Source organism: Cygnus atratus, chromosome 3, assembly GCF_013377495.2.
Source record: "Cygnus atratus isolate AKBS03 ecotype Queensland, Australia chromosome 3, CAtr_DNAZoo_HiC_assembly, whole genome shotgun sequence".
NCBI lineage: Eukaryota > Metazoa > Chordata > Aves > Anseriformes > Anatidae > Cygnus > Cygnus atratus.
In genome coordinates, this window is record NC_066364.1 from 65,168,788 (window position 1) to 65,180,965 (window position 12,178).

Here is a 12,178-nt window from a genome sequence, read left to right on the forward strand (position 1 = left end):
CATTACTATTATGAGTGGGAAGTTAGGATAGCACATTAAAAATATTTGACTTGTCCTTCTACATCGTGGGCAATGCATCCATAGGTAAGCAGCCATAGGCACTGAGATGACTCAGTCAGGTACTGGTCAACAAACTCAAAGCAGGGATTCTTTAGCCAGGCCTATCAGACCAGTATCTCCAACACTCAATCCATTACACCTGCTTTAATGCAGATGTTCCTGGCGTCATACATGAGAAAAAAATCAGGGAAAGATGAAATCAAGGTGATGAGCATCAATGACTCATCTACAAGAGCATATACAGAAATAAAGAAATCATACTTGGGGCTTATTGGGAGACCAGTCAACAGGGACATGTCACTTACTACAGGTAAGGGGCAGGTGGAAAGAACTTGAGACTGTCCCAGCTTCTGAAATGTGCTTGGAGGGTGGCTATAATAGCTGGGACAGATTTCTCTGCCACAGATTCTTCGGTGGACCCATTACTGCAGATAAAGTCAGACAGTGTCGCTATGTTCCACACACTGAATAAGGTGAAAACTACCATTATCAATTAATGAAACAGACTGCTTATGAAATCTTAAGAGAAACAGGTTTTGACAATATCTTGTCTGATACTTCAGACAGATACTTCAGATATGCATGGCTGATCTTCTGCAGGCTGACTGTCCTCATTGTCAATAATGGAAATAAAACCAGATATTTAGCTTGGTGTCAGTGAATGACCATCAGTGAACAATAAAGAACTGTCACGTTTCTGAACTGGTCAATATTTTCACACTACAGAAGCATCAGATAAAGTTCATTCTGCACTAAGTTTGTCCTGAGAAAAGAAGAATGCAGGTCCCACATCCTGAAAAGCATGGCAAATACAGTATTAAAGCTATTAAGCTCTCCCAGCTTAACTAAGGTTCTCTTCAGCTATTATCAAAACAAATAATCTCCTTAACCTTTTCATTGTGCTTTACTTAAAACAAAGAAACAAACAACAACAAAAAACTACAGAAGAATGATCTGAAATCAACATTTGCATTTGAAATACAAGAGGACAAATACAAGTGAAGTGTGATGGCCAGAAGGCAGCTACGGCATATTGTTAAACATTTGTACTTCACAACGCTGCCTCTCTCTTGAATCACAAGCTCCTCACCTTCAGCCACATAAGGAACATAGTGTCTGCTTGGACTTTAATTCTTACTCTACTGTTTCCAAATACAGACTTGTGATGGGTACAAATACACATCTCAAACAAAGATGTAAGAGATTCTGAAGCAAAACTCATCATAACCAACTTTTCCTCCGAAGTTTGGTTTCATTAAGTAAACATATCCCAGTTAAACCCTTTACAAACTATGTCAACAATCACGATCTTCCCCTCTTTCCCCAGAAAAACTGGAAGGATAACTGTACACGTGTCCAAGAAATAGAGGATGTCATTTTATTGGAGGTCCACAGGTAATTGTATCACATTAGGGAGTGGAAGAATCTTATGGTATGGCACAACACAATACCTCACTCTAAACACTTAAACAGAAGGTTAAATGATATGCAACATGATCAAATCAGTAACTTTCCATCTTCTAGGCACCACTGATAAATTTAAAATAAACTTTAATAAATTGAAAAAATAATATAGTCCATTAATTTGTTTGTTGCACTGTCTTTAAATGAAACAGCACTTTGAAAGTCACAAATAAAAAAGCAGCACTTTCTCTTAATACCAACACCACCGTAACACATACTGTAGCGTGGCATGCAAATCCATATCTGCAGTCTTTTTTTTTTTTTAATTTTATATTAACAAATGGAATGGTAATTTTCTACCTCAAATATTAGTAGCATAACATGTAAGTGCAGATCATTCTGGCCACAAGTGTGGTAAGCCTTAACAAGTGTGTATTACAAGAGCATAGAACACAGAGCATGACACTTACATCCAAGAATCTCTCTTTTGTACTGTACATGGTCTTTGTTACAGGCTGAATTCCAACTTGCTGTACCCAAACTGCAGGAAACAAGTTTATTGACCATTTCTGGTTTTGCTTAAAAATAAGATACAGTCACCACCAAAGCATTGCTATTAACAACCTGGTCAAAAAAATGCCATAGCTCCAATGGAAAAAATAACTTGTCTTTTTAGTAGACTCCATTATGCAACAAAGTTTCCACTATAGCCATGTTATGAAGTCTTACAGTGGTACTGCAGCGTCATTCCTGTTAAAGGTTTGTGTAGACACCATGAAGTGGTGCGATGTTCATAAAAGCTGTTCAAACCGAGCTAAGCTTCACGAGACCACGTACTGAGTCTTCATGCAATGAATCCTGGCTGGCTAGACTCAGGACATGCATTGTATGGCTGTGTGTAATAGGACTTCCACTTGGCAGCATCCCAGGGGGTGACGGAGCTTCTTCAGGAGTAAGAAACTGATGGCCTTCGTGTTCCTCTTTTAAAGGTATCATGTCTGTCAAACCTGTGTCTGATGTGAGATTTGGCATGGAAGATGGTGGTGTTGGTTGCCCTAGAGTTAGAGTTGCACAAGGCCCACTGAGAGAAGTCTTTCCAGGTAAAGGTAGCTCTTCACTAGTTATGCTGGGCTCACTCTGTAGTAGAGGGGTGGCAGCAGCCTGCAAAACGAATTTAGTGCTCTGAATGCACTGGTCTTGGTCACACTGTAGAATGGAAGGGTGTCAAAATTATAAGGCAAAGAAAACAGGGTAAAAAAAAAAAAGGAGGAAAATGGACAAAAGACATGGAAAAGAATGGGATGTGAAGAGAAAAAGAGAGAGCCATTAGTACCATTCCGTGGTTAGCCACCCAAAAATCTCATTGCATGCTACCCAGGAAAAAAAACCATGCATAACTAAGCTGGTGCTTTGGATTTTTATCAAAGTAAATTATAATAAACGTTTACAGTGTTCACATAAGAGATTTTGGATTACCTCCAAAATCCTTACTTTTGTAAGTACTGTAATTCAGATACTTTGCTTAGTCTTGTTCAAAGCAATCTGGAAAGCCTAGCTAGCAGTCCTTGTGTAACTCACTGCATGGGGCACCTCAAAACCTCCCTGGCTCTAGGTGAGGGAAGCAGGCAGGCGAATCACTTCTGCTCTACTCATTTTTATCCTCGAGTAACTGGCAGTTCAGAGAGGCCCAAAGGCAAAATTCAAGCATCATTCCAAAGTCAAAAACACAAGGCGTGTGTCTTATTTTACTGGTTTTCACATGTAGGAGTTAAGGTGCTACAGACGTTTTCCAGAACAAGAATTCCTTTGATGCAGATGGTTTTATACAGATATAGGTGTCGACACAGCCTCTGTGATCTCAATTTTTATTTTCCAATTTAATACATTATATTCTTATTCTAGAAGACATGTAGAAATAAGACAGTACTGCATATTTATTAATTTGATAGAAAAATAGCTTTCATGATTTTTAGGCTGTTTCTTTATTAATTTAATCTTGACAATACAGACAGTCAAGCTACTAAACAAAAGTTTTCTGGCAAGCACTTTCACAGTAGCAGGCCAAATTCAGCATTATATAAATCCAATTAAGCTCAGTGAGTACTACCAGGAATGCTTTTGGCTCTGCATCATTCCTAAGCACTGTTTACACAAAGTTGTCATTCATTCCTTGAGATGACAAGACAGGCGGGTGTTTCAGCTGGCTAGGTGGCTAGTAAATCTATTGCCTATTTCAGTTTAAGTTCTTCTTTCTAACTGGCATGATTTTTGAGAGCTTCCAGACAATATATATTTAATATAATATATTTAATATATTTATATTTAATATATATTTACTTCACAGCCCGATCAGTTGTAACATCTGCAGATTTTTAAAATCCCGTTTGATTCATTTGCCACACTACTGTTCTGCTGTGCAAGAGAAATGCTACACTGATCGAATACAACTATAAATCCAATGCAGCAAAGAAAATTTGGAAGCAAACAGTAAAAATAAACATATCCTGACGTAGGACATGCCTATTTACTATTATTTCAAGGATTCCGTTAAATATACTCTACTTTACAACTGATTTCTTCAATCTATATCATATTCCTGAAAGACTTTACAAATCCAACATGTATTCAAGATATTGCCAATCATCAGTAACCACTGCTACCGACATTGCAGCAATTTCCTATAGTGCCCATTATTTAATAAGCCACTGTGATATACACTATGCAAACTCTTATTAAAACTTTTGCTTCCCCTCGTCTATGATGAAAACCATCACTATGAAAGGTTCCTCTGATATTTTCAGGTCCTCTGATTCTACAGGTTAATTCCATAGGTTAATGGTGGATGCACACACATTATATTCATACAGAGTGCAAGCTGACTGCTTGGTTACAGTAGACAGGTAGTATTTTAAACACATCTGAGCGGTTTAGGACCCTGACACCAACTACTTTCTGACAGGCAGAAGTCTGACCCTTACTCAGTTATGTATTTTCCAACACTTACGCTTTCAGAAAGACAAATGCACTCACTTTGTTACATATATTAAGTTTATGCAAGTTTCAGGCAATTTTTTGCCCCCACAAAATTATGAACAGCCTCAGCCAAACAATTTAAGTAGTTCCATATAACTTCATAGAATCATAGAATGGCTTGGGTTGGAAGGGACCTTAAAGACCATCCAGATCCAACCCCCCTGCCACGGGCAAAGATGCCACCCACTAGATCACCTTGTGCAGCGCCCCATCGAACCTGGCCTTGAACGCTTCCAGGGATGGGGTAAATTTCAGAGGGATTAATCACAGGCTTAAAGCCAAAACCCTGCATAAGCACCTTACTAAGGAGAAAATTGTTCAGGAGTCTTTAAAGTCATGCTTTCAATTAGTAATTCGCTGTGAATAACTCACTCTTGATTAATATACTGTTATTCATCCCTGCTCATTTAAATTAAACCATACCCCTTGAACTAACCTTACTATGCAGACTTAAAAATCTGTTAACTGGTTTTTCAAACCTCAAAAAGACAAAATCCATCTGCTCTGAAAAGCAATAGCTAAGGTGCATGTTAAATAACAAAGGACTGCCCATAACCACTGGGGTACATTGAAAAAAACCACACCAATCTCAGCTGACTTAGTCGGCTTTAGTGAAGCTTCAGCACTGATCTTCAAAAGCAAACCATTACTTCATGTGTTCAGACAATACAAATACACAGCTTTAAAATAGCTGGAGATAATTTACTTGAATTCTTTGTATAGTCTGAATTAATTTTATTATTATTGTACTCTACTGCATTTCAACTGAATCAACATGGAAAAGATAAAGCAGCCTTATAAAGCTCCACTAAACAGAATGTTACAAAACTTTTGCAGGTACTATATCTCTCTTCATTTTCCACGGATCTGACTTCCCTAAAGCCTCTGCTCTTATTCAGATACACAATTTCAATTTTCTTTTTTTTACCTATTTTTTATTTAATGAACAATGATCATCATGAAATATCTTATGTAAACAGAAAAGGCTGTAATCAGCTTTCAAAAGTGATTAGAGTTGGGGCTTATACTAGAAAAGGTAGATGTGTTAAATGAAGCTCTCAAAAACATACGATAAAAAGAGCACATACTATACAAGCAGACTATTCTGCAGCCTAAACAGCTAACACAAAACTAAAGAAAGAAATCAGATTTGTTTATAGGGCTGGCATGGTGGTTTTTCCTGGATTCCATATTTGGTTTTTTAACTAAATGAAATCTATGAGCAGAAATCTGTCAACAAGATAATCTTGTTAACCAGAAAAAGGAAGCCAAGCTCTGAAATCTAAATAGTTAAAAATCTACTGTATAAATTATTCCAGCAGTACCTTCTTACTTCAGATCTACTGATTTTTATTTTCCATTTGCAATTTTCACTGTTTCAGAGGAACAGCAGATTCCAAAGGTAAGACAAGTTTAATAAATTCTACAAGTACAGAAATTCAATTAAATATATACGCACAGAAAATTTCAGCCATCTCTATTTTGCATTAAAAGGCACAAACCAAAGCAAATTAGACAAAGCCTAAAATTCTGAGTTTATTTCACAAATAAATACAAACAACTCTGCCTGAAACAATACTTTCAATTTTGTTTTTCTGAAGTCAGCTTTTTTCCTAAGCTACAAAAAACATACACGTTACGTTAACAAAGCCCTTGAACATGGCAATATGTTTTTTTTTTTCACATTTCTAATGCTAAACCAGAGTTTGTTTACTTTGAATTTAAAATTAACTTAAAATTTTTTCTAACACTGGTAACATTGAAGAATTTTTACAGTTCTCAAAGATGGAGGAAAAAAAAAGTTGAATTATCTCAGCACCTCTGAATAAAGTACAAACACCAAAAAAATCAGAGATCTCACAGCATTGACTGACAGTGCTGAGCAGTAACAGAAAGGATGCTGAAATACCATACTAGATGGATACAACAGATGGGTAAAGAGTGGAGGAATGGAGCTGCATAACTGTTCACAAGGGCTGTAGGATTCCGCACCAAGAATCAGGTACTGTGCAAAAACCAAGCCACAAGCCCAGCAAGACAGTAGCTTCACTAGCAAGAAGTACAGTGCAATAAGAGTGGAACTATGAAGAGAAACAGCTCTGATGCAAAGGTGAAATCACTCCTCTTTCAGGGATTTTACTTCAGACTAGCTACAGTTTGCTTTTATGGACCGAGAGCCCATGAATGTTTAGAACACACTGGGGGCATTCCAGGAGCACATCTGCAAGCAGCCTAGTCCATGTGCTCTGATCTTGCTCTGTGTTGGGAACAAAAATGCAGCAAACATGCACGATCAAAAGAATCGCTTCTTTGCGATTCAAAGCAAAATACTAAAGACAATTAACTGCATGTGCCCTTAACCTGTTTTAACTATGAAGTAAAATGCTTTAATGAAAAATTTCTATCAACCTTGGCCATAGTAATGCTGACTTGGTAAGATCCCTAAATTCTGTCTGGGGCAATGAAAAAGCATATTTGTCAAGTACAACTGTAAATATTGAGGGAAACACCTGTAAAACTCTCAGCAAAGTGGGGCTCCAAACCTTGCTGATTTTTGTACTATCATAGTAGCACACTGGGATTGTCAGTTAATGTTCCCTGCATCAGCTGGATTCTTTTTGGCAGATCACTGCTAGAAATACTGATATGAACATTTGGGAGAGGACTTGCTGCATGTCTCACTGGTAAGAAACAGCTGCACATGTACTATAATGGTTCCTATGATTCACAGTGGTATGCGTAAGAAAGAAAACAAACTCTCTAACTAAAGAACTTGCATCTGAGAAAGGGAGGACTGGGTATAAGGTAATTTGGCACACAAGCCGCTACCTACGCATTAAGAAGATACCTAGAACACAGGAGTACAAGTAAATTTCTTTAAAACAAAGAAATGAACCTGTCCTGATATAAAGGCAGATGGAAGTAAAATCTAGCACTTAAGGCGTTAGAGGACTCCTAGAGACATCATAGTAAAAATAAACCAAACCCATACCTCTTTAAAAAAATGTACACGGAGTGAGATGGATTCTGTGTTTCTTCATAACATTACTAAAGAAAAGACCCTGTGTATTAAAACCCAAGAATCAACTCAGGCTTTTAAGATAAAGCTAAGTACTACAGAAGTCAGATTCAGGTAATAGTAGCTGACGGGTTTATGCTGAAATAAGAACCTTTCCATAATACAAAGAAAATTAAACCTTAAAATGAAAAAGGAAAGAAAGAATTGAACATACTTAGAAAATTATGATTTCATAATGGTTGAGATACTGCCTGTCATGCAAAAAACAAAACAAAACAAAACAGCAAACTTTTTAGAACAAGAGGAGAGATGCTCAGGCAATTAAACTAATGAAGAGCTTGCAATAAAATGCTATAGGGAAATACTTTGGAAACATCAGATCTACAGGTTATTAGCTCTAAGAGACCATGCTTGTCACTTGGATATTAAGAAGCTGGCTAATTAATTTGCTGGATTAATTTAAAATTATGTTGGGAAAAAGATCAAAAACACTGGGAATATACCAAGAAAAAAAATTATGTGGTACCAGCCTTCAAAAAGGTAAATATAGCTTCATCCCTTAGTAGAATAAGGTAGATACTAAGAAGAGACCAGGAGAAAAAGCTCTTTTTTTTTTTTTTTAAAATGAGATCTAAAAAAATTACGAAATAGTATGGGTCTGTGAAGCCCTGATGATAAGAAAAGCCCTGACTTTTGAGACTGTGGTAAACAGAGTCAATAGCAAGAATAGAGCCTATATGAAATATTTGAAGTTTTAAAGGCAAAATTATCATTAAAGCTTTTAAATATAATAATAATGCCTCACAGATGGTATGCTGAATAAGAGAATTTATTGCACTGAAAACAAGTGTCTGGCAACTTTAAACGTAGAATGATACTTGTTTTGAACTTAAATGCAAAAATGATGATCTGCTAGATGTATTAAAATAAATGAGAACAGAATATAATACTAAGTAACCTCCAGAGACTTAAGAAATGACCAGGGGCTGGTTGGATGAGGCACTAGAATTCTATTTAGAAAGATACCATTCAGTGGGTAAAAGATTTAAGGGAAGGGATGGAAAGAGGGAAGGAATGGAACAAGAAAACACAGTGAGAGAGCAAATGCTCATTAAGATCTTTAATATCAAAGTGCAAGAGACATTTTAGCACACTATTCGGATTTAGTATAACGGTTAGAAATTAAGAGTCAATATAGACATAAGATGTAATGCATTCTGCAATAAAATCCTAGGAGACATGCCATAAAGGTGTACTGGAACACACTCCAGATCTCTGATAAATGACTTCCTGGACTCAGAGGTAAATTGCTAAAATAACATTATCATCTCTGGTGATGTATAAATGGCTAAACCTCTGCCCATTTAAACAGTATTTATGGACTAAGGCTCTGACCCACATATGATCTTAATTTAAGAAATTTAACTTTCTTTGTCCTTTTCTGAACCCACACTAATACGAGCTGCAGTTTCAGACTCAGCTCCTTCAACCAGCCAGTTCTTTGGGGCCTACCTGTCTCAGCTCCAAGAATGCATTTTTCAGTTTAGGCCTCTGTCTTTATTTCCAAGAGGTATGCAACCTTCCAGAGGGGAGGATGGAATCTTATTCCGTGTATTGCATAACCTTTGTCAGCGAGGACAGCTGGTAAAAAGGAAACCTCTTCTTCCACAAAGACTTTGCCTCTACCATTCTCCATCCACTACAGTCTTGGGCTTGAGCCAGTCAATGCTTTAAACTTTCAATCACCAAAGGAAATTTTGATGTTCGCTTCTGAACTCCCAGCAAAAGGAATTCTAGAGAATCTTGCAGAGATTCCTTCTCTAAAATAAATGGGATGTTGTGTGCCTTTTTTTTTCCCCTCTGCCATGAAGCGTACTCCACTGCCTTTCATTTGAGAAACTCCAGCAGTCTCTTTTCAGAGGAGAGCAAGTGAATGGCTGGTGTTCCTAGCACTGCTGCTCCCAAAGTCCTGAAGAAGAATCTAAGATTGTGTACTGGGAAGATAGATGAGAGAGACTGGTAATGTAAAGCTTGGAAAAGCAATAGAGGTCACTTTGTGGGAAAAAGTTTTAAACAGAATGATCAAGTTTTACTTGATTAATTCTGTCTAAATTTAAATTGGAACGGGAAATCTGGTAACCAAGCAGAATGGATGAAAGCTAAGCTAGCAGTAAGGTGAATTAATTTTGTTTACACACACAAAAAAGTCCCATTATGTGGATGAGATCGAGATCTTAACTGCGGATTAGGGAAATCAGTTTTGTTGTTTGCTGCTTTATGAGACAGGAAAGAGAAGAACAAAGATAGGTACAAGGTCCACTGAGAAGAGCAAAAACATCCACCTTAGAAAAAAGAAAAAGGAAAATGTGAAACAAGAACAAATAAAAGGCAAAGTTATGTTCCACTGCACTGTTGCCAGCAGGAAACGCATTTATAATTTCTTATGCTTCGAACAATTCAGGAAAGAATGTAAGATTTTAAATAGGGAAGAGAAAACAGTGCTAGAGAGATTAAGCAGGTCTTTAACAGTTTGCAACACAACAATGGAGAAATTTTAACGCTAATATGCAGCTGCCACTAGAATCCAACTGGTCTTCCATAGAGACCAGGAATAACACCCTGAGATGTAATGGTATCACTGTCTCAAAGAGTTCCTCCATACAAGACATGGCCTGTTACATTTTAAAAACTTGTTTTGTGAGATCATTTTCAGGAATGAAAGCTGCACATTTCAAAGCATCTCTAACAACTGTTAAAGAACCTAAACCTTTCTTGCCTTAAGTACCATGATACAAGGATATAAGAAGTTCAAATCCTTGAAGAAATGCATTTGCGTATTTACAGGTACTACACTCTAAAATCATAACAGCTGCCTGTTTGACAAAGTAATACCATAAAAGATTTCTCCATTTCCAGAGATAAATTTAGACAATCTTCTATTTAACTGAAAAAAGGTTTGCTCATTAACATCTCATAATGATAGTATCTTCTTACAATGTGAGTTTAATTGCTATAATGTTAAGATAATTTAATGCTAAGAACTTATTGAGGGCTGATGATCATAAATAATTAGTCTTGACAAAGTCAGGAAGTTCAGGTAAACCCTGAAAGACCTCAGGCTATTTTTAAGTTTTGCTTTCTTTTCTTCCTTTAACTTCCCCTTCTCTTTTCAGGGTTAATTTTTTGAGAAAAATTTGCACAGAGCATTACCTTGTTCTGCACAAATGCATCTCACAGAAGATTCAGACTTAATGTGTCCCTAATACATTTTCTCATTAAGGAGACTAACTAAGCTTCCATTTAATTCTCAAAATAATAAGCAAAAACAGGTTAGTAACTAGAGTAAAATTTTTATACCAGTTTATCAGCAACACTGAAACTATCTGTCTGTGAAGATGTTAGAAGGCTTTGTGGCCTCCTCCTTGTGGCAGAGGAAGGGGGTACATAACTCATGGCTTCTTGGACAAAATCTTAGAACCCATGATAATGTAAAGATAGGTGGAAAACAATTCAGAAGTAGGCACATATGTAAGATTCTTGCCTCTGGAAAAAGATCTCTTTCAGTTATTCTCCTTGGCACTGGAAATCCTAGCGTCCATTATAACAGCCATTGCTACCAGCAAAACAAAACCAAAAACCACCAGTAAAAACTATTGGCACTGTTTCAAAAATGTTTAAAAGTTTTGTTGTTACAACCCAGTTGCCATGTTTTGTTCATTGGAAGTTCAGTGTCCTCCTGCTCTTTATTCAATACACTTCTCCCTCTTTGTTCATCTTTGCTTTTTAAAGCACATTAGTCTATGCAAAACTGCAGTATACAAACAAAGGAGGAAAGATAGTACGAGAAAAGTGCTACATCAAATAACAATCAGTTGGAAACTGATGAACCAGAGCAAATCCATAATACTTGAATATTCCAGTTCAAAACATAGCATGTGTCAACAGTACAAGTCAAAATGTCGGTATATTCAATAAACCAACAGTGTAGAAAAACTTTTTTTAAGAATCCATGAGCATTAGCTATTACACTTTGTGAAACACATTAAAAAAAGCCTTGTTTTTCTTTCTTTACTGTTAATAAACAAGTCATTCTACCCAGTGTCAGCTGTATCCAGTTAGTTATTACTTGATTAGTTCACATGAAAGTGGAGAAGGAAAACATTCACAGGGATCTTGACGAACACTATGGGATGATTCCTACCATGTTGCTCTGAGATTGTGTGGCCCCATACATAGTGATGCCATTTGATGGTCCTGCTAATTGGGGTGTATCTGGTTGTATAAATCCTCTTCTGTCAATTAAACTATGGAATAATCAAAATAAAGAAAAAAAGAGTTAGAAATACTTCAGATCAATAACTCCTCAATTAAAGGAAAGAAAAAAATTATAGCATACAACAAACCTTAATACACTACCAATAACTTCAAATGTCCCTTTCAATCAACTGAAGAAGTGCAAGACTTCATTTCTACTCATCATCAAGGTAAGTCCTTCCTTGTAATATTACTCTCCATATAGTTATAATGTGCTGCTACTTCTCTGGAGGTTTATCAGGGACAAAAAATTTAGAAGCTGACCAGCAGATACCATGAAAACATGCATTTTAAACCACAGGTGTGAAAACAAATTACAAATCTCATTAGTGCGTTTTGAATCAGAAT

The 12,178-nt window shown here is 36.7% G+C and overlaps 1 protein-coding gene across 4 annotated transcripts in view; it reads right to left on the reverse strand.

Annotated features, from left to right (window-relative positions):
- Nucleotides 1-1,415: 1,415 nt before the first annotated feature.
- Nucleotides 1,416-12,178, reverse strand: part of ZDHHC14 (zinc finger DHHC-type palmitoyltransferase 14) — a 108,233-nt gene continuing 97,470 nt past the window's right edge. For 2 of the 4 annotated variants that reach the window (XM_035538542.2, XM_035538541.2), the window contains exons 8-9: nucleotides 11,718-11,820; nucleotides 1,416-2,625 (exon numbers count right to left, since the gene is read on the reverse strand). In XM_035538542.2, coding sequence (XP_035394435.1) covers nucleotides 2,269-2,625; nucleotides 11,718-11,820 — 460 coding nt within the window. In that variant the 3' untranslated portion in view covers nucleotides 1,416-2,268. Of the gene's footprint in view, nucleotides 2,671-11,717; nucleotides 11,821-12,178 lie in introns of all 4 variants that reach the window. The other 2 variants (XM_035538540.2, XM_035538539.2) reach the window with 1 other exon arrangement.